This window comes from Oncorhynchus mykiss, chromosome 21 (assembly GCF_013265735.2).
Source record: "Oncorhynchus mykiss isolate Arlee chromosome 21, USDA_OmykA_1.1, whole genome shotgun sequence".
In the NCBI taxonomy this organism is placed as follows: Eukaryota; Metazoa; Chordata; class Actinopteri; order Salmoniformes; family Salmonidae; genus Oncorhynchus; species Oncorhynchus mykiss.
The window spans coordinates 54148656-54169903 of NC_048585.1; the positions used below are offsets into that span (position 1 = coordinate 54148656).

General features: G+C 42.0%; 1 protein-coding gene across 4 annotated transcripts in view; it reads right to left on the bottom strand.

Annotated features, from left to right (window-relative positions):
• The window catches only part of LOC110500730 (cGMP-specific 3',5'-cyclic phosphodiesterase), a 111534-nt gene that overhangs the window by 75537 nt on the left and 14749 nt on the right, over window positions 1-21248 (bottom strand). For 2 of the 4 annotated variants that reach the window (XM_036958212.1, XM_036958211.1), the window contains exons 1-2: window positions 7692-7958; window positions 470-1022 (exon numbers count right to left, since the gene is read on the bottom strand). In XM_036958212.1, the coding sequence (XP_036814107.1) occupies window positions 470-1022; window positions 7692-7789 (651 nt within the window). In that variant the 5' untranslated portion in view covers window positions 7790-7958. Of the gene's footprint in view, window positions 1-469; window positions 1023-7691; window positions 7961-21248 lie in introns of those variants that run through there. The other 2 variants (XR_005038647.1, XM_036958213.1) reach the window with 2 other exon arrangements.

Below are 21248 nucleotides of genomic sequence, written 5' to 3' on the forward strand. Positions count from 1 at the left end.
TCCCTGATTGAGAACCCTACCCGGCCAAACATAGAAATACAAATAATAGAACATAGAATACCCACCCCAACTCACACCCTGACCAAACCAAATGAGATGCACTGAGATGCAGTGCCTTAGACCGCTGCGTCCATGTGTGTGTGTTAACTATTTAACTGTACTAGAATGCTTAAAAGGCCGCTAAAATTGTAAATATCGCTTATCGTTATCGTTTTTGGGGGGAGAAAGGCAAATATCGGATATCGGTATCGGCCAAAAATGTCGTATCGGTGCATCAGTACCTTGAGAGTACTGATCATAAATACTTTGAGATTTATGATCACTTCGCCTTTCTAATCCTTCCTCATTTCATCCTAGGTTTGTTTCATGACATACACTAGCCACTGTTCAATCCTTCTTCCTCTCATCCCAGTGGCCCTGCTACAAACAGAGCACTGTGGGTATTGTAGTCCATGGTGTCACTACCTACCAGGAAGAGGGAGTAGCGGTCCGCGGCGATCAGCTCGTTGATGTGCAGGAAGATCTTGTGGCACAGCGCCGTCACATCCAGGTGACTCGACACATCCCTCACCAGCTCCAACAGCCTGGCACAGCGGTCCAACCCCCGGGCACTGCCAACCTCGCCCATCATCCCTGTGGGGATACCAACCCCGACCCCTCCCTGCTGAGTTCTGAAGGGTGTCCGGATGTCGCCTCGGTCAGGTTCGGTGTCGCAGAGGAAGGTTAGTGAGCCTTCCGCGTCCTTGACCACGATGGGCCTCAGCGGCCTGTCAAACTCAGATGCAGAGATCTTGCGGGTGGGGGTGCTGGGAGCGGGGCTGGGGGGCGGGGCTGGGGAGGGGGAGGGGGAACGCCTGTCGTTCAGGCCCAGGGAAGGGGGCAGGGAGGAGGCTAAGCAGGGGCTGTCTGAGGGCTGGGTGGGTCTCTGGGGTAGAAGGGTTTCTTTGGAGGATGACGAGGAGGAGGAAGAGGAGGGCTGGATGGAATGGACTCGCTCAGCAAACCATGCATTCACCATCTCCCTGCAAATACACAACACAAAGGAGGTTAAAGGGCCATTTTAAGACATTAAAAACAGTAATACACATTGTACAACAAGACCATTTAGTACATTTACAGTCTCTGAGGAATTGGTCTATTTGATTAGATTATTATATGACATTAACACAACATTAACACAACATTAGCACAACATTAACACGATATTAACACAACATTAGCACAACATGAACACAACATGAACACAACATGAACACTACATTAACACAATATTAACACAACAAGTCATAAATCATTAACAAGACATTAACACAACATTTACAGGACATTAACCAACATTTACAGGACATTAATCAACATTAACAAGACATTGACCAACATTAACAAGACATTAACCAACATTAACAGGACATTAACCAACATTAACAGGACATTAACCAACATTTACAAGACATTAACCAACATTAACAAGACATTAACCGACATTAACAGGACATTAACAGGACATTAACCAACATTAACAGGACATTAACCAACATTAACAGGACATTAACCAACATTAACAGGACATTAACCAACATTAACCAACATTAACCAACATTAACAAGACATTAACCAACATTAACAAGACATTAACCAACATTAACATGACATTAACAGGACATTAACAGGACATTAACCAACATTAACAGGACATTAACCAACATTAACAGGACATTAACCAACATTAACAGGACATTAACCAACATTAACCAACATTAACCAACATTAACAAGACATTAACCAACATTAACAAGACATTAACCAACATTAACATGACATTAACAGGACATTAACAGGACATTAACCAACATTAACAAGACATTAACCAACATTAACAGGACATTAACCAACATTAACAGGACATTAACCAACATTAACAGGACATTAATCAACATTAACAAGACATTAACCAACATTAACAGGACATTAACCAACATTAACAGGACATTAACCAACATTAACAGGACATTAACCAACATTAACAGGACATTAACCAACATTAATAGGACCTTAATCAACATTAACAAGACATTAACCAACATTAACATGACATTAACCAACATTAACAGGACATTAACCAACATTAACAGGACATTAACCAACATTAACAATACATTAACCAACATTAACCAACATTAACAGGACATTAACCAACATTAACAGGACATTAACCAACATTAACAAGACATTAACCAACATTAACAGGACATTAACCAACATTAACAGGACATTAACCAACATTAACAAGACATTAACCAACATTAACAGGACATTAACCAACATTAACAGGACATTGTAAGTCATTATTGGACATCCATTTTGTTTTTTACTGTAGGATTCTGAAATACACCCAAACACACTCCCAAACACACCCAAACACACACCCAAACACACCCAAACACACACACACACACCCAAACACACACCCAAACACACCCAAACACACACACACACACACACAAACACACCCAAACACACCCAAACACTCCCACACACACCCAAACACACCCAAACACACACACACACACCCAAACACACACATACACACACACACACACATTCTTTCTCATACAGTAACTCACAAATGAATTATGTTGAGCAGTATTAGTAGAACATGACTGCACAGTGCCAGCATTCAAAAACACAAGGTGTTAACCACAAGGTTCCCGGGTTTAAATCCCAAACGTTTATTTTTGTCAAAGACCTACTGCACCTGAACAGCCCTACTGAAATCTTCAAAAAAAACTCTGTAGCTGTCAAATGCGTTTGCCACAAAATGTACCTGTAGATTAGGCTGCCTGCCAGGCACATAAAACTGAGCCCTAACCACCCTATGAAATGGCAAGCCAATGGGAGCGGAATGCTATCTTATTTGCATTATTTGCATTCAAGTCTAGCCACACACATTTTGCATAAGATATGGCAAAATGTGTGTGTGTGTGTGTGTGTTATGTGTGTGTGCGAGTGTGTGTGCATGTGACCCCCTAGTGACAATCCCATATAGAGCAGCCCTAACGTGTCCTTACTGCTAAATCAATAGCTGTCAGAGATCTGAGTTTCAGCCCTAAGCATCTGATCTTCTCATTTTTTGAAGTGCCAATCAAATAATGTTTTCTTACATAGTGTGGTTAGGAATTAGGAAGCGGAAAATACTGTGGATACACAAAATAATACATCTCTCCACTTTCTTTTGTCTGAGAAATATGTCTGACCTTTTCACGGGCCTGAAAGGTACATGTAAATTATACAAATTAAATGTAAAATAAACAATGACAGGCACACTTATTCTGGCTAGACTTGAATGCAAATAAGTAGCCCTAAATCACAGGAGGCTGCTGAGGGGATGAAGGCTCATAGTAATGGCTGGAACAGTGGTCAATAGAATGGTATCAATCACATGGAAACCATGTGTTTGATGTGTTCCATGCCATTCCATTCATTCCGTTCCAGCCATTACTTTGAGCCCGTCCTCTCCAATGAAGGTTCCACCTACCTGTGCCCTTTATAAGTCATAACCTACTCCCCTATGATAAACTAGGACTGATAGTTGTGGTTCCAAGGTACCTCCCTCACTATATGCCCAGAATATATCCAAGACGACAGTAAAGCTGCTGGTTTGCTACTGACATTATATTTGAGTAATTTAGCAGACACTCTTATCCAATTAGGGTTAAGTGCCTTGCTTATTAAGGGCACATCGACGTACTATGGCTCAGGGATTAGAACCAGCAACCGTTTGGTTACTGGCCCAATGCTCTTAACCACTAGACTATTTACCTGAATCTTACCCAGGAATTTATAGTGTGCTCCTGTGAGATAAAATATTGTAAATAATGACTGATTACTGACTTTATGTCATTAATCAATCAATCAATCAATCAAATGTATTTATAAAGCCCTTCTTACATCAGCTGATGTCACAAAGTGCTGTACAGAAACCCAGCCTAAAACCCCAAACAATGCAGGTGTAGAAGCACGGTGGCTAAGAAAAACTCCCTAGAAAGGCCCGAACCTAGGAAGAAACCTAGAGAGGAACCAGGCTATAAGGGGTGGCCAGTCCTCTTCTGGCTGTGCCGGGTAGAGAGGAACCAGGCTATGAGGGGTGGCCAGTCCTCTTCTGGCTGTACCGGGTAGAGAGGAACCAGGCTCTGAGGGGTGGCCAGTCCTCTTCTGGCTGTGCCGGGTGGAGATTATAAAGAACATGGCCAAGATGTTCAAATGTTCATAGATGACCAGCAGGGTCAAATAATAATAATAATAATAACACAGTGGTTGTCGAGGGTGCAACAGGTCAGCACCTCAGTAACATTTTACTGCAGTGGGCTAAATCAGGCTCACACAGTATTTATTGGTTGTCTGAAACAAATCTACTTTGAAACAAAAGTATAAAACCCTCACACACAAGAAGACACCTGTACCATGTCAGATAAAGAGTTGAAATGTATTAAATTTTGAGTTTGCATCCTAATATTACACTTTATATACATCACAGAAGACTGAAATATAACAAAACAGTTTGACATAGAAACACCGGATGTTTGCCATTTAAAAACAAGGTGTGTTTATTAATTTATGAAATTATGTTATTAATATTTTTCATAATTTCATAAATTAATAAACATATATATATATATATATATTTTGTCAACAAATTGTCCTTCTAGGTTTCGTAATCTGAGTAAATTACAGTAACACGAGGCACTGCAATATTTCAAAACATGTAATAAACCCTTTATATTATAATAAAGACAAAACAATGAATAATTTCAATAGTATCTATTCCAAAACTCTGAAAATAGATTTGTTCCATGTCACCCTCTATCTCAGACTGTTCTGAGATCGTTTCTATAGTTAGAAATAGGCAAGATTGGCATTCCTGAAACATTATTCAATTCTTTCTTTGGCCGTCTCTCTTTCCAGTTCTCTGCTGCCAATGACTGGAACGAACTACAAAAATCTCTGAAACTGGAAACACTTATCTCCCTCACTAGCTTTAAGCACCAACTGTCAGAGCAGCTCACAGATTACTGCACCTGTACATAGCCCACCTATAATTTAGCCCTATCAACTACCTCTTTCCCAACTGTATTTAATTTATTTATTTATTTTGCTCCTTTGCACCCCATTATTTTTTTATTTTTATTTATTTTTTTTTATTTTTTTTTTTTTCTACTTTGCACATTCTTCCATTGCAAAACTACCATTCCAGTGTTTTACTTGCTATATTGTATTTACCTTGCCACCAAGGCCTTTTTTGCCTTTACCTCCCTTCTCACCTCATTTGCTCACATTGTATATAGACTTGTTTATACTTTATTATTGACTGTATGTTTGTTTTACTCCATGTGTAACTCTGTGTTGTTGTATCTGTCAAACTGCTTTGCTTTATCTTGGCCAGGTCGCAATTGTAAATGAGAACTTGTTCTCAACTTGCCTACCTGGTTAAATAAAGGTAAAATAAAAAATAAAAAAATAAATTATTTGGGAGAAATGTACTTGGCTCATCGTGCTCTAGCGACTCCTTGTGGCCGGCCGGGCGCCTGCAGGCTGACCTTGGTTGTCGGGTGAACAGTGTTTCCTCCGACACATTGGTTCGGCTGGCTTCCGGGTTAAGCGGGCGGGTGTTAATTAAGAAGCGGGTCATGTTTTGGAGGACACATGACTCGACCTTCGCCTCCCGAGCCCGTTGGAGAGTTGAGGCGATGAGACAAGATCGAAAGTGGGGAGAAGAAAAAAATAAAATAATTGTGTGGTTTATTTTTTTATTATTATTATAATAAAACTATTAGACCATTCCTGGTGAACAAGCAAACCATTAGGCTACAGCAGAATTAATGGTTTCAATGTTATGGTCTCTAATGCTCTTCAATGGTGTGACAGGTAGCCTAGTGGTTAGAGTGTTGGACTAGTAACCAAAAGGTTGCAAGATTGAATCCCCGAGCTGACAAAGTAAAAATCTGTCATTCTGCCCCTGAACAAGGAGGTTAACCCACTGTTTCTAGACCGTCATTGAAAATAAGAATTTGTTCTTGCCTAGTTAAATAAAGGTAAAAGTCCCAAACATATATTATATAGTGTTTTGCGATGGTATTGAATTATTTTAGTGTTGTCAAAACATTTTAATCCCTAGTTCATTTCTCCATCAGTGTTTTGGGTCTTTGGGAAAAGTCTTCATATGAGAATTGCACCATAGGGATAGCCCTCCACAGAGAGTTGCCACTTGAACTATTCAAGGAGAGTTGGGTTGAAACATTAGGTTGATAAGAGAAGGACAAACTGCATTGCTTTCATGGAGAAATTGTGAGAATGACGACACAATTTGTTTTCATGAGCCAAATCTACTGGTTTTCTAACCAAAGTTGCAAAGTAAATGTTGTGATATATTTAATAAACAAGAGATCAGCAAAATGGATTAAAAAAAAGAGCGTGGTGGCAGTAGCAGCATCTAGTGGTCAAAACTAGGTACTTCCAAAATATTTTACGGTAAATAATGCAAGCGATTTCAAGGATTCATTTCACTGAACAGGGGATGAAAACAAATCGACAGATTCACAGGGATTACATTATATGGTATGGCGAAGCAATAATCCAAGAGAACAGGGGATGAAAACAAATCGACAGATTCACAGGGATTACATTACATGGTATGGCGAAGCAATAATCCAAGCCGAAGCTTCATATAACTTGTCAACCATAAATAACTGATACAGTACGGTGGTTGTTGAGGAGGATTGGCATGGGATGGGTGGCATCTGACAACAACACAAATATTCCTTCATGTCTTACTCATTGGAAGGAAGAAGTTTGGTCCAAATCAGATGTTGGTTACTATATTTATTGAATATTATCTGAATCCTATAAATTAACATGGCCAGTTTAGGTGCTTAGCTTTTCAATTAGCTTAATTTATCAGAGATCAAATAATATTTCAACATAATAATGTTTCAGGAATGCTAATCATATCTCTTACTAACTACCGAAACGGTTTCAGAACAATCTGAGATGATGGGTGTCGAAAATTGTCATTCTTCCCACTAGGCACACACTGGCTGAATCAACGTTGTTTCCACATAATTTCAATTAAATTACATTGAACGTGGAATAGATGTTGAATTGACGTCTATGCTCGATGGGTTGTGCTTTTTGAGGTGGAACGACCCAATAACAAAAAGCATTTTGGATAACTTTTCATTCACGGTGCGCGTTTGGAACACAATGGAAAGGAATCACCCCAATAAAGGTTAATGGTTTAACTTCTGCTCTGAATTATCTTGCTATTTTGGTGAATGGTTACTGATTGTAAAGACGATTGTGCGGCGCATTAATAAATGTCAATAAATTGCTGTGGAGAGACGCTGGATACAGCTGGACATTGCGCGTAATACCATAAAAGGCTACAATATAGCGTGTCATATCGCAGTTAAACTCTCCAACCTTGTACAGTAGGCTAGCATGTTATTTTACGTTGAAACAAACAACCCACGCAGGTAAAATAGGCTGCCAGTGCCTTTCAATGCACGGGACACATTCATTATCGCGCAAATGGCTTAAAATAGAATGCACGGCGATGATGTGTCGTAAACAGAGCTATCCCTGTTTCGTAAATACAATGAATCACTTTTACGACTTCAGTCTCTCCCCGCGCTTACCTTGTAGCCTTCCTGACAACGTAGGAATGAGCGAACTCCAAATGGTCATCAAGCCACGCTTCCATCCTTTCACTTTCTGGGGGATAGCAGCCCTCCATGCTCAAAACCCAAATCCCCCCAATTAATCAGATTACCATCAACACTCCGAAGATGGAAGCAAATAATATCAGTCACTGGTAAGCAGTGTGTGTGGTAGTAGTCTTCTGTTTTCAGGGAGCGCTTCCTACATTGTGAGCGCGTGCGGGTAGACTTCGGCAAGACTTGAATTGCCTTTGTTCAGCAACATCGCACCCCTCCTAGTCTCTCTCTCTAAATTCTACATGAACTATATTTTCCATGCTATATTTGTTGTGGTCTGTTTGCGTATTTGACAGAAAAGTAGATATGGGCTTACCTCAAGGGTAATAAATGGCAATAATATTTTTTTGCATATCCAGCATGGCAGATATTTTTCACATTTGTGAGTTAAGTAATTCTTAGGTGCTCCAGAAGTCAGCTGAACATAATTTAGGCATAATTGTCATTCAAATAGATTCACATTTTCATGTTTGATTGTTCTCATGAATACATGGGACTATTTAACATACAACACGAGCTACGGCTCCTTCCGTACACTCCAATGAACTTGACTTGCCTCAGATGGGGCACAAGTGTGTGATTGGGTTTTGGTGAGTGCTAATACAAGGGAACATCAATCAATATCACCTACAAGGACGCATTTTACTTTGAGGGAATGCAGAGTGTGAATCGACCGCTGGTTATCTTCTAGTTTTTTTTCGTATTCAAAGTTGCTGGTCTGTAGTCATAAAGCTTCACAGCGTAGCACTGTTACTCTGAGTCGCTTCATGAGTACGGACCGCCAAGTCACAATCCCTCAATCACTGAAACATACTCCATTAACCCCCCCCCCCCTATTTGACAAATAGTAATGGACTATCCATTGCCTTGCCCCAGACACTCTAGATCCTGTGTGTCTGGTGGGACCCTGCTGATACTGTGGTGTTATCTTACCCAACAGATGGTTTCTCTTTTCCCCCTGAGGACACAGGACCTGCCCTCAGGCATATGGGAGCTCCCTGGCTTCCTACTAGAGAATCTGGACAGTGCAGTACATTAAGCCTCTTAAGGCTTCTAGTCTATCAGCATGGATGCATATGCACCCACACACACTAACCCTAACCCTAACCCGTACTCTTACCGTTACCCTAACCTTAATCCAAAAACCTGAACCTGAACCCTAACCCGAAACCTTAGCTCCTGACCCTAACCCTAAAACTAACCCTAGCTCCTAACCCTAAACACTAATTATAACCTTAACCCTAAACCACCTAGAAATAGCATTTGACCTTGTGTGGACTAACAAAATCTTCCCAGGTGGTGACATTTTTGGTCGTTTACTCTTCATGTGCTGGTCCCCACAAGAATAGTTAAACACACACACACACACACACACACACACACACACACACACACACACACAGGGGTCAGCCACAGGCTTTCTTCCAGATGTTCCCACAGTGGGTTTCAACCTGAGCTGGTCAAGACTGGACATGTCAGGTTTCAGTCTTTCTAGCAAACAGAGCACAAGCTTACATCGTTGTGGGTTGATGCTTTAAAGATTCTTTACTCAGCTGGATGGACCATTAAAGCATACTTGAAAGCCTGGAGGCTGGTTGCAGTAGTGGCGGAAGTTTATATGTGTGTTTGTGCATGTATAGGTGTGTGTGTGTGTGTGTGTGTGGGTGTATAGCTGTGTGTGTGTGCATGTATAGGTGTGTGTGTGTGGGCGTGCACACTTGTGTGTGTTCATTCTTGTGTGTGTATGTCCTCCACAGGGACGCTGTGTCCTTGTGTAATCACTCAGCAGACAAGGTTGTGTCACAACTGGCCGTGATTGGGAGTCCCATAGGGCGGCGCACAATTGGCCCAGCATCGTCCAGGTTTGGCCCGGGGTAGGCCGTCATTGTAAATAAGAATGTGTTCTTAACTGACTTGCATAGTTAAATAAAGGTTAAATAAACGAACATAAACAAGGAGAAGTTGGACTGTGCTGGCACAGCCTCTAAGTCAAACAACACAGCCCTCTCCACCATATAATTCCCTGCTCTAGCTTAAATAGCACTCACACTGTTGTAAATGTGGCCTTCAGTTGTACTCTGAGAGATATCCGCACTGGGGTAAAACTTTCCACACGCAGTACATTCCCATCATGAAAGCCATGCTGACTGCAGTGCACCACACACACTGCTGTCAAGTCAAAACAATCCTACTTCTTAACCACGATGGGCAGTAGCATGGGTTAGCACAATCTAATGCATAAACAGTTTATACACCCCCCCCCTCTTTCTCTCTCTCTCTCTTTCTCTCTCTCTCTCTCTGTCTCTGTCTCTCTCACTCTCACGCTCACTCGATCACTCTCTATCACACACACACACACACACACATAAACATGTGTCTGAAACATCGAGGGGCTTTACTTTACGGCTGTGACACATAGTTGGTAAAGATGGCCTAGATTCTCTTGTTCTAAATGGCGACTCAAATATACCTCAGTGTAAAAACACTGACACACTTTACTGTAAAGATGTTTTTAAGTTGTCTTTATCATAATCAGACAAAATGTATTGTCTAGAAAATACTATTTAAGCAATAAGGCCCGGGGAGGTGTGATATATGGCCAATATATCACAGCTATGGGCTGTTCTAACATTAAAGAAATCTCGAGGTATTGCTCGCCTGAAGTAGAGTACCTTATGATAAGCTGTAGATCACACTATCTATCAAGAGATTTCTCATTTATATTATTCGTAGCCGTCTATTTACCACCACAGTTGATGCTGGCACTAAGACCGCTCTCAACCAACTCTATAAGGCCATAAGCAAACAAGAAAATGTTCACCCAGAAGTGGCGCTCCTAGTGGCCGGGGACTTTAATGCGGGAAACTTAAATCAGTTATACCAAATTTTTACATGTGCAACCAGAGGAAAAAAAAACTCTAGACCACCTTTACTCCACACACAAAGATGCATACAAAGCTCCCCTCCATTTGGCAAATCTGACCATAATTCTTTCCTCCTTGTTTCTGCGTACAAGCAAAAACTAAAGCAGGAAGTACCCGTGACTCACTCAATATGGAAGTGGTCAGATGACGCGAATGCAACAGGACTGTTTTGCTAGCACTGACTGGAATATGTTCCGGGATTCATCCAATGGCATTGAGGAGTATACCACCTCAGTTATCGGCTTCATCAATAAGTGCATTGACGAAGTCGTCCTCACAGTGACCATACGTACATATCCCAACCAGAAGCCATGGGTTACAGGCAACATCCACATCGAGCTAAAGGCAAGACCTGCCCCTTTCGAGGAGCGGAACACTATTCCGAACGCTTATAAGAAATTACGCTATGCCCTCAGATGAACCATCAAACAAGCAAAGTGTCAATGCAGGATTAAGATTGAATCCTACTACACCGGCTCTGACGCTCCTCAGATGCGGCAGGGCTTAAAAACAATCATGGACTACAAAGCAAAACCCAGACTCGAGCTGCCCAATGACCCGAGCCTTCCAGACGAGCTAAATTACTTTTATGATTGCTTCGAGGCAAGCAACACGGAAGCATGCACGAGAGCACCAGCTGTTCTGGATGACTGTGTGATAACGCTCTCGGTAGCCGATGTGAGCAAGACCTTTAAACAGGTCAACATTCACAAAACCAAATGGATTACAAGGACATGTACTCAAAGCATGCGTGGACCAACTGGCAAGTGTCTTCACTGACATTTTCAACCTCTCCCTGACTGAGTCTGTAATACCAACATGTTTCTAGCAGACCACCATAGTCGCTGTGCCCAAGGAAGCAAAGGGAACCTGCCTAAATTATTACTGCCCCACAGCACTCACGTCGGTAGCCATGAAGACCTTTGAAAGGCTGGTCATGGCTCATGTCAACAGCATCCTCCCGGATACCCTAGACCCACTCCAATTAGCATACTGCACCAACAGATCCACAGATGATGCAATCTCAATCGCACTCCACACTGCCCTTTCCCACCTGGACAAAGGAACACCTATGTGAGAATGCTGTTCATTGACTACAGCTCAGCGTTCAACACCATAGTGCCTACGAAGCTCATCACTAAGCTAAGGACCCTGGGACTAAATCTCACTCTGTAACTGGATCCTGGACTTCCTGACTGGCTAGGCCCAGGTGGTAAGGGGAGGCAACAACACGTCTGCCAAGCTGATCTTCAACACTGGGGCCCCTCAGGTGTGTGTAATTAGTCCCCTCCTGTACTCCTTGTTCACCCACGACTGCGTGGCCAAACAACTCCAACACCATCATTAAGTTTGCTGATGACACAACAGTGGTAGGCCTGACAACAAAGAGACAGCCTATAGGGAGGAGGTCTGAGAACTGGCGGTGTGGTGCCAGGACAACAACCTCTCCCTCAATGTGAGCAAGACAAATGAGCTGATCGTGGACTACAGGAAAAGGTGGGCCGAACAGGCCCCCACTAACATCAACGGGGCTGTAGTGGAGCGGGACGAGAGTTTCAAGTTCCTTGGTGTCCATATCATTGTCCCAACACACCAAGAAAGTTGTGAAGATGGCATGACAAAACCTTTTCCCCCTCAGAAGACTGAAAAGATTTGGCATGGGTCCCCAGATCCTCAAAACGTTTTACAGCTGCACCATCGAGAGCATCCTGACGGGTTACATCACTGCCTGGTATGGCAACTGCTCGACATCTGACCGTAAGGCGCTACGGAGGGTAGTGCGTATGGCCCAGAACATCACTGGGGCCAAGCTTCCTGGAATCCAGGACCTATATAATAGGCGGTGTCAGAGGAAAGCCCATAAAATTGTCAGAGACTCCAGTCACCCAAGTCATAGACTGTTTTCTCTGATACCACACGGCAAGTGGTACCGGAGTGCCAAGTCTAGAACCAAAAGGCTCCTTAACAGCGTCTACCCCCAAGCCATAAGACTGGTGAACAATTAATCAAATGGCCACCGGACTATTACATTGACCCCCCTCCATTTGTTTTGTACACTGCTGCTACTCACTGATTATTATCTATGCATAGTCACTTCACCCCTACCTACATGTACAAATGACATAACCTGTACCCCCGGACACTGACTCGGTACTGGTACCCCCTGTATATAGCCTCGTTATTGTTATGTTATTGTGTTACTTTTTATTATTTTTTATTTTTTACTTTAGTTTATTTGTTAAATATTTCTTAACTCTTCTTGAACTGCACTGTTGGTTAAGGGCTTGTAAGTAAGCTTTTCACGGTAAGGTCTACACTTCGGCGCATGTGACAAAGTTTGATTTGATTCTTATTCTTATGCACGACGCAACATGGGTTGCCTGAATACAGCCCTTAGCCGTGGTATATACCACCAAACCCTGAGGTGCCTTATTGCTATTATAAACTGGTTACCAATGTAATTACAACGGTACAACTAAATGTTTTGTTATACCCTGTGGTATACGGTCTGATCGTCGTCATCAAGCTCGTCGTCATCAAGCTCGAGACCCTGGGTCTCGACCCCGCCCTGTGCAACTGGGTACTGGACTTCCTGACGGGCCGCCCCCAGGTGGTGAGGGTAGGCAACAACATCTCCTCCCCGCTGATCCTCAACACTGGGGCCCCACAAGGTTGCGTTCTGAGCCCTCTCCTGTACTCCCTGTTCACCCACGACTGCGTGGCCACGCACGCCTCCAACTCAATCATCAAGTTTGCGGACGACACAACAGTGGTAGGCTTGATTACCAACAACGATGAGACGGCCTACAGGGAGGAGGTGAGGGCCCTCGGAGTGTGGTGTCAGGAAAACAACCTCACACTCAACGTCAACAAAACTAAGGAGATGATTGTGGACTTCAGGAAACAGCAGAGGGAACACCCCCCTATCCACATCGATGGAACAGTAGTGGAGAGGGTAGCAAGTTTTAAGTTCCTCGGCATACACATCACAGACAAACTGAATTGGTCCACTCACACAGACAGCATCGTGAAGAAGGCGCAGCAGCGCCTCTTCAACCTCAGGAGGCTGAAGAAATTCGGCTTGTCACCAAAAGCACTCACAAACTTCTACAGATGCACAATCGAGAGCATCCTGGCGGGCTGTATCACCGCCTGGTATGGCAACTGCACCGCCCTCAACCGTAAGGCTCTCCAGAGGGTAGTGAGGTCTGCACAACGCATCACCGGGGGCAAACTACCTGCCCTCCAGGACACCTACACCACCCGATGTCACAGGAAGGCCATAAAGATCATCAAGGACATCAACCACCCGAGCCACTGCCTGTTCACCCCGCTATCATCCAGAAGGCGAGGTCAGTACAGGTGCATCAAAGCTGGGACCGAGAGACTGAAAAACAGCTTCTATCTCAAGGCCATCAGACTGTTAAACAGCCACCACTAACACTGAGTGGCTGCTGCCAACACACTGACACTGACTCAACTCCAGCCACTTTAATAATGGGAATTGATGGGAAATGATGTAAATATATCACTAGCCACTTTAAACAATGCTACCTTATATAAATGTTACTTACCCTACATTATTCATCTCATATGCATACGTATATACTGTACTCTATATCATCGACGGTATCCTTATGTAATACATGTATCACTAGCCACTTTATACTATACTATGCCACTTTGTTTACATACTCATCTCATTTGTACATACTGTACCCGATACCATCTACTGTATCTTGCCTATGCTGCTCTGTACCATCACTCATTCATATATCCTTATGTACATATTCTTTATCCCCTTACACTGTGTACAAGACAGTAGTTTTGGAATTGTTAGTTAGATTACTTGTTATTACTGCATTGTCGGAACTAGAAGCACAAGCATTTCACTACACTCGCATTAACATCTGCTAACCATGTGTATGTGACAAATAAAATTTGATTTGATTTGATTTGATTTGATTTACCATGGCTTTCAGCCAATCAGCATTCAGGACTAGAACCACCCAGTTTATAATATGTTTAATAAAGAACTCATACAATTATTGATATGCTTCTTATGTTTACATGTATGTAAACTCTGTGGGATGTTTTGTTCTGTAAAATGTCATGTTTCATATAGCAAGGCCCTTCAAATATCACAGCTACCCAGCTAACAAATCTAGGTAGAGAGAACGTTTCTGTACTGTTACCCGTAATGTTACACGTAACGTTACACTGTTACACGTAGTGTCCAGTTTTCCTTTAGTTAGGGGAATATTCAATCTATTTTAGCGAAAACCTTCGGATAAACTTTTCCGCATGTTTTGGTGTTAAAGTTCGGAGAACGTTCCGTTAATGTCAAGAAGAACTTATCTAGAATGTGGTTATCTAGAATGTGGTCACAACATTAATGTTCCAGACACATTTTTTGGGAGGACGTTGCAGGAACATTCCTGCGTCCAGTTTTCTGAGGTTTCGGAGGACATTCCATCAACGTCACATCAGTCATACACAGAACAGGCTTGCCACGTTCTCCGAATATTCATTGGCATATTAACATATTAACCTGTTTTAATAATGACACTCCTGAATCACTATAATCAGTAAAAGTTTTTCTTGAGTGTACCTTTAACAGAGCTGAGATTTACTTCAAAGTGCATTCACCTTATTGCTTACGCCTATCCAGCTATCTCAGATCTACACGAATGCCTAGGGAGGAGGGTTAATAGTTTATCCTGGACAGGGCCTAACTATACTGGCCCGATAAGCAATGCCCTAGAGAAATCCCTTATTGGGACAGTGTTTATGGCGTTCGTCATTGGTGCTGGTGGCCTAGGTTCGAGTTGTTGGGTTGTTAGCTAGGTACATAACAGGTCTACCCCTCTGACATGCATTACTTACACGTGCTGAATAATGTGAGAAGTATCTCCTTAGAAATACCGGACCTGCTTAGATTAGAGTACCTCTCTCCATGCAGGTCAGTTTATGTGCAGACAGGCAAAGTAGTTATTTTATTTGACTTAACCTTTATTTAAAAGGGGTCTGGGATGTAATGGCTAGTCTATGCTGCCTCTCCATATTTGACAAAACACAGAACCATCTCTGTAGAACATCAGCACATGGTCACTGGGAGGAAATGAAATTGGAAGAGAAAAAAATAGGTTTGCAGTCCAAGGCGAAGGCTTTGTCTAACAGAACAAAAATGACCTACTGCCTCTGTCTGTCTGTGTGAAGCAGCCGAGGGGCCTGGTCTGTTTCAATGTTCTTCCAGAACCCGGTACCCGCTGTTGTAAAACTGTCCTCTGTTCCATGGAACTGTGTTTTTACAGTGGAAGACTGGGGGGGGGCACTAAGTAGTTCCAAACAACAACAACAACAACAACAAAAGTAATTTCCTGAGCCGCTGGAAGCACACTCACTCTGAAAGAGCACATTTCCATTTGCAGAGCAATATCAATCATGGTTCGCCTCAGTCTTTTTCTCTCCTTCTGAGCCATGACATTAAGGTGCGAGAGAAGTTTACCCTATTTTTTCCAAAGGTTTTGAACTGAGAAAGAGTTATTGCACGGCCATTCTAACTATCTCTGACCTATTTGAAGAGTGTCTGCCTGCTTCCCTGCGTGCATGTGTATGTATGTATGTGTGTGTTTACGTGTGGGTGGCTGAGTGGGTGGGTGGTTGTGAGTGCATGCAAGTGTGTGTGTGTGCCTGTGTGTGTCCTGCTTAGGAAAACAGACCAGGGAAAAAACAAGTTTTTCTTGACTGATTTTGTAAATGCTGCAACACCTCCTTAGAGGATAAATTATAAGTGGGAGCCACTCTGCAAGAATAATTTGAATACATTTGCATGGCCTTTCAGTGTCTCACACACACACACACACGCACGCACGCACGCACACACACACACACACACACATACACACACACACACACACACACATACCTCTTAGCTTAATGATGAGCATTTTGCAGAATATGCAGGTTCCAAGCAGAATAGCTCTGTGTAGTGTTCCGGATTTGTCAGTAGCCCTGCACCTTCAGCTGTAGTAACATGTAATTCTTCTCCCATTGCAGTGTGTCACGGCGCTTCAGAATGACTCATGGGTACGGGAGAAACGGAATACATTACTAAATTGAAATAATTGCTGGGGGAATTCACTTACTGCTATAAAGATGAGCATCATCCTCATTATAAGCGCAATCTACAGCATCATCAACCCACTAGACACACACTGGTTGAATAAAAGTTGTCTCCACGTCGTTTCAATGAAATGACGTTGAACCAATGTGGAATAAACATTGAATTGACGTCTGTGCCCACTGGAAAGACTTTTCCAACAAGAAACTGAAAATTAAACTTGGGGAAAAAAATGGGAACAAGATCACGATCTGACACCTAGGTATTGAATAGCAGTATATCGCCAATGTTCCCTGTTCCCAGACTAAAAAAGTGGAATAGTGATTTAAAAAAATAATCCAGACCAAACGGAATTGATGTTACCTTGCATACCCCTAATGAGTTTGGTGAGAGAAACGTTTTTAGTATGGCTACAAATATGGGGTTTAAAAAACATATTTAATTATATCAGGTTGAAAGGATATCATGTTACTCTTCAGTGAAAAGATTTTAGTGACTGGCCTTCTATGTGTCACTGAACTGGATTCATTACCACCAACCCCGGACTGTCTTGTCTCATGCACACCTGGTTCCCATTCCCCCTGATTAGTCATTTATGCATGTGCCCTCTGTTCCCTGTTCCTTGTAGGTTATTGTTACCATGTCCGTTGGTCGTGTGAGCACCTGTTCTGCTGTATCGGCTTCCATGCTATGTGTTATTGTGCACTTTTAAAAATTCTTCTTCTTCTTCTTTTTTTATTTTACCCCCTTTTCTCCCCAATTTCGTGGTATCCAATTGTTTAGTAGCTACTATCTTGTCTCATCACTACAACTTCCGTACGGGCTCGGTAGATACGAAGGTTGAAAGTCATACGTCCTCCGATACACAACCCAACCCAAGCCGCACTGCTTCTTAACACAGCGCACATCCAACCCGGAAGCCAGTCGCACCAATGTGTCGGAGGAAACACCGTGCACCTGCCAACCCTGGTTAGCGCGCACTGCCCCCGGCCCGCCACAGGAGTCGTTAGTGCGCAATGAGACAAGGATATCCCTACCGGCCAAACCCTCCCTGACCCGGACGACGCTGGGCCCATTGTGCACTTTCTTTACGGGTCTCGTTCCGTGTATTATTTAGAGGTTTATACACTTCGCTCTTTTGATTGGCTAGAGTAAATAAAACCCTATGTTACGTATTCCTGCGCTCGTCACCTTTCAATTTACAACGTGACAATATCTTGAGAACATGGCAACGATGTGCATGTTACAATTGTGACAGCCTTGCCTCAGGGAATTCTATTATGCCTGTACAGCACATTCTATTTTCATTACATCACATGTGTATTTCTACATAAATGATGTGTCTTTCTATGCATTCCCTTCCACCCAAATGACAGTATGTGCTCTAACAATGGCCTTTTCCCTATTATCTGTATCCCAGAGGAATTTGGCTTTGAAATAGACTATGCATCCATTTCAAAATGAAAGATGCTTGTCAGACATTCCAATTACAATGCTGATTTATGACAGTTTCCATCATTATAACTAAATAAAGATAGACCTGAACTCATAATGGACTTACACATCTGGAAATGATCTGAGTCTGTTAGTATGGTAATAATTCCACATATCTACAGCATTATACTGTAATCCGGCATCATACTGTAACACTGCCTCATATTCTGCATCATACTGTAATACTGCATAATATAATCTATCATACTGTAATACTGCATTATATACTGCATCATACTGTAATACTGCGACATATTCTGCATCATACTGTAATACTGAATCACATACTGCATCATATTGTAACACTGCATCATACTGTAATACTGCATAATATACTATATCATCCTGTAATACTGCATTATTTACCGCATCATACTGTAATACTGCATCATATACTGCATCATACTGTAATACTGCATCATATTCTGCATCATACTGTAAAACTGAATGATATACTGCATCATTTTGTAATGTGACATCAAATACTGCATCAAACTGTAATACTGCATCATATACTGCATCATACTGTAATACTGCATCATATGCTGCATCATGTACTGCATTATACTGTAATACTGTATAATATACTCTATCATACTGTAATACTGCATCATCTACTGCATCATACTGTAACACTGCATCATGTAATGCACCATACTGTAATACTGCATCATATACTCTATCATACTGTAATACTGCATCATACTGTAATACTGCATCATATACTCTATCATACTGTAATACTGCATCATACTGTAATACTGCATCATATGCTGCATCATATACTGTATCATACTGTAATACTGTATCATATACTCTATCATACTGTAATACTGCATCATACTGTAATACTGTATCATATACTCTATCATACTGTAATACTGCATCATACTGTAATACTGCATCATGTACTGCACCATACTGTAATACTGCATCATATACTCTATCATACTGTAATACTGCATCATACTGTAATACATGTATCACATACTCTATCATACTGTAACGTATTATCATTTACCTCAGTCTGAAATATGCATTTTGTTAGACAATCCCCATGAGAATAAATCACGTTTTCCCTTCTCTTGCCTTGATAGGAATGTTCCCTAGTTAATACAATCTAAAGTTGTTTATGGTGACATCTGTCAACATAATGAATGGATTTGTGTGAATTGTGAGAAAAAAAGTGAACCCTAGAGTCCCATTAGCTGTCTGTGTGGCCTTGGTTCTGTTGAGTAGGGATGGGCTGTTGGAGTTCACAGACAGCCATAGACGTACAGGCCAGGCAAATCCTGTTTGAGCTTTAACATTTTAACGGGCGCCATCTTGGCTCCATCATGTTCCAAGACAGACTGCAAATTAGAATGTCATTGTCATGGAGTTTGGAGGATAGTTTCCAGAGTGTTAGGCTGTACCTGTGGCTCTTGGGGGCAATAGACTGATGAATGATTAATCAAATGGCCACCTGGACTATTTACATTGACACCCGCCCCCCCATTTGTTTGTACACTGCTGCTACTGTCAGTTTATTATCTATACATAGTCACTTTACCCCTACCTACATGAACAAATGCCCTTGACTAACCTGTACACCTGCACATTGACTCAGTACCGGTACCCCCCTGTATATAGCCTGGTTATTGTTATTTTATTGTGTTACTTTGTATAATATTTTACATTTCATTTGGGGCAGCAGGTAGCCTAGTGGTTAGAGCGTTGGGCCAGTAACCGAAAGGTTGCTATATCGAATCCCCGAGCTGACAAGGTAAAAATCTGTCGTTCTGCCCCAAGGCAGTTAACTCACTGTTCCTAGGCCATCATTGTAAATAAGAATTTGTTCTTAACTGACTTGCCTAGTGAAATATATATATATATATATTATTGAACTGCATTGCTGGTTAAGGGCTTGTAAGTAAGCATTTCACGGTAAGATCTCCACCTGTTGTATTCAGCGCATGTGACTAATAAAGTTAGATTTGATTTGGGTCTTAGTGTGAAAGTCATGGAAAGTCATCTCTGTTCTTGATTAGTGAATGTGTTGGTTGATTGAATACATCATCTCATAATCACTCACACACAGTTAATCAGCTCCACAAGAGCTACTCATTAGACACACACACACACACACACACACACGAGGTTGATGGCACCTTCATTTGGGAGGACGGGCTCGTGGTAATGGCGGGAGCAGAATAGGTGGAATGGTATCAATTACATTAAACACGTGGTTTCAATGTGTTTGATGCCATTCCATTAGCTCCGTTCCAGACATTATTATGAGCCGTTCTCCTCTCAGCAACCTCCGCTGATACACACACACACACACACACACACACAAATGTTTTCAAACTCCCTTTTCAGGCATAAATACTGTTATGGTCCTGATTTAGCTTCCCTTATCCTCCAAAGACTGAACTGACCTCAAAATGAGAGGATGTGTTGTTCTACATCTCTCTATTTATTGAGTGTGTGTGTGCGTGCGTGCACTTGTATGTTCATGTGAGTGCGTGCGTGCGCACACTTCTATGTGCATGTGAGTGCATTCAAGTGTGAGTGTGTGCATGTTTGAGGACAAGTTGCTTGGTGAAAAGTAACACTGGAAAATAATCTAATAGTGGAAACTGTGCATGGCTCAGGGTCATTACACACAGCACCACACTATTTAGTACTTTTTCTACTAGGCAAGTCAGTTAAGAACAAATTCTTGTTTACAATGACGGCCTACCAAAAGGCAAAAGGCCTCCTGCATGGACAGAGGCTGGGATTAAAAATCAAATATAAATATAGGACAAAACACACATCACGACAAGAGAGACAACACAACACTACATAATAACATAGCAAGGCAGCAACACATGACAACAACATGGTAGCAACACAACATGACAACAACATGGTAGCAACACAATATGACAACAACATGGTAGCAACACAACA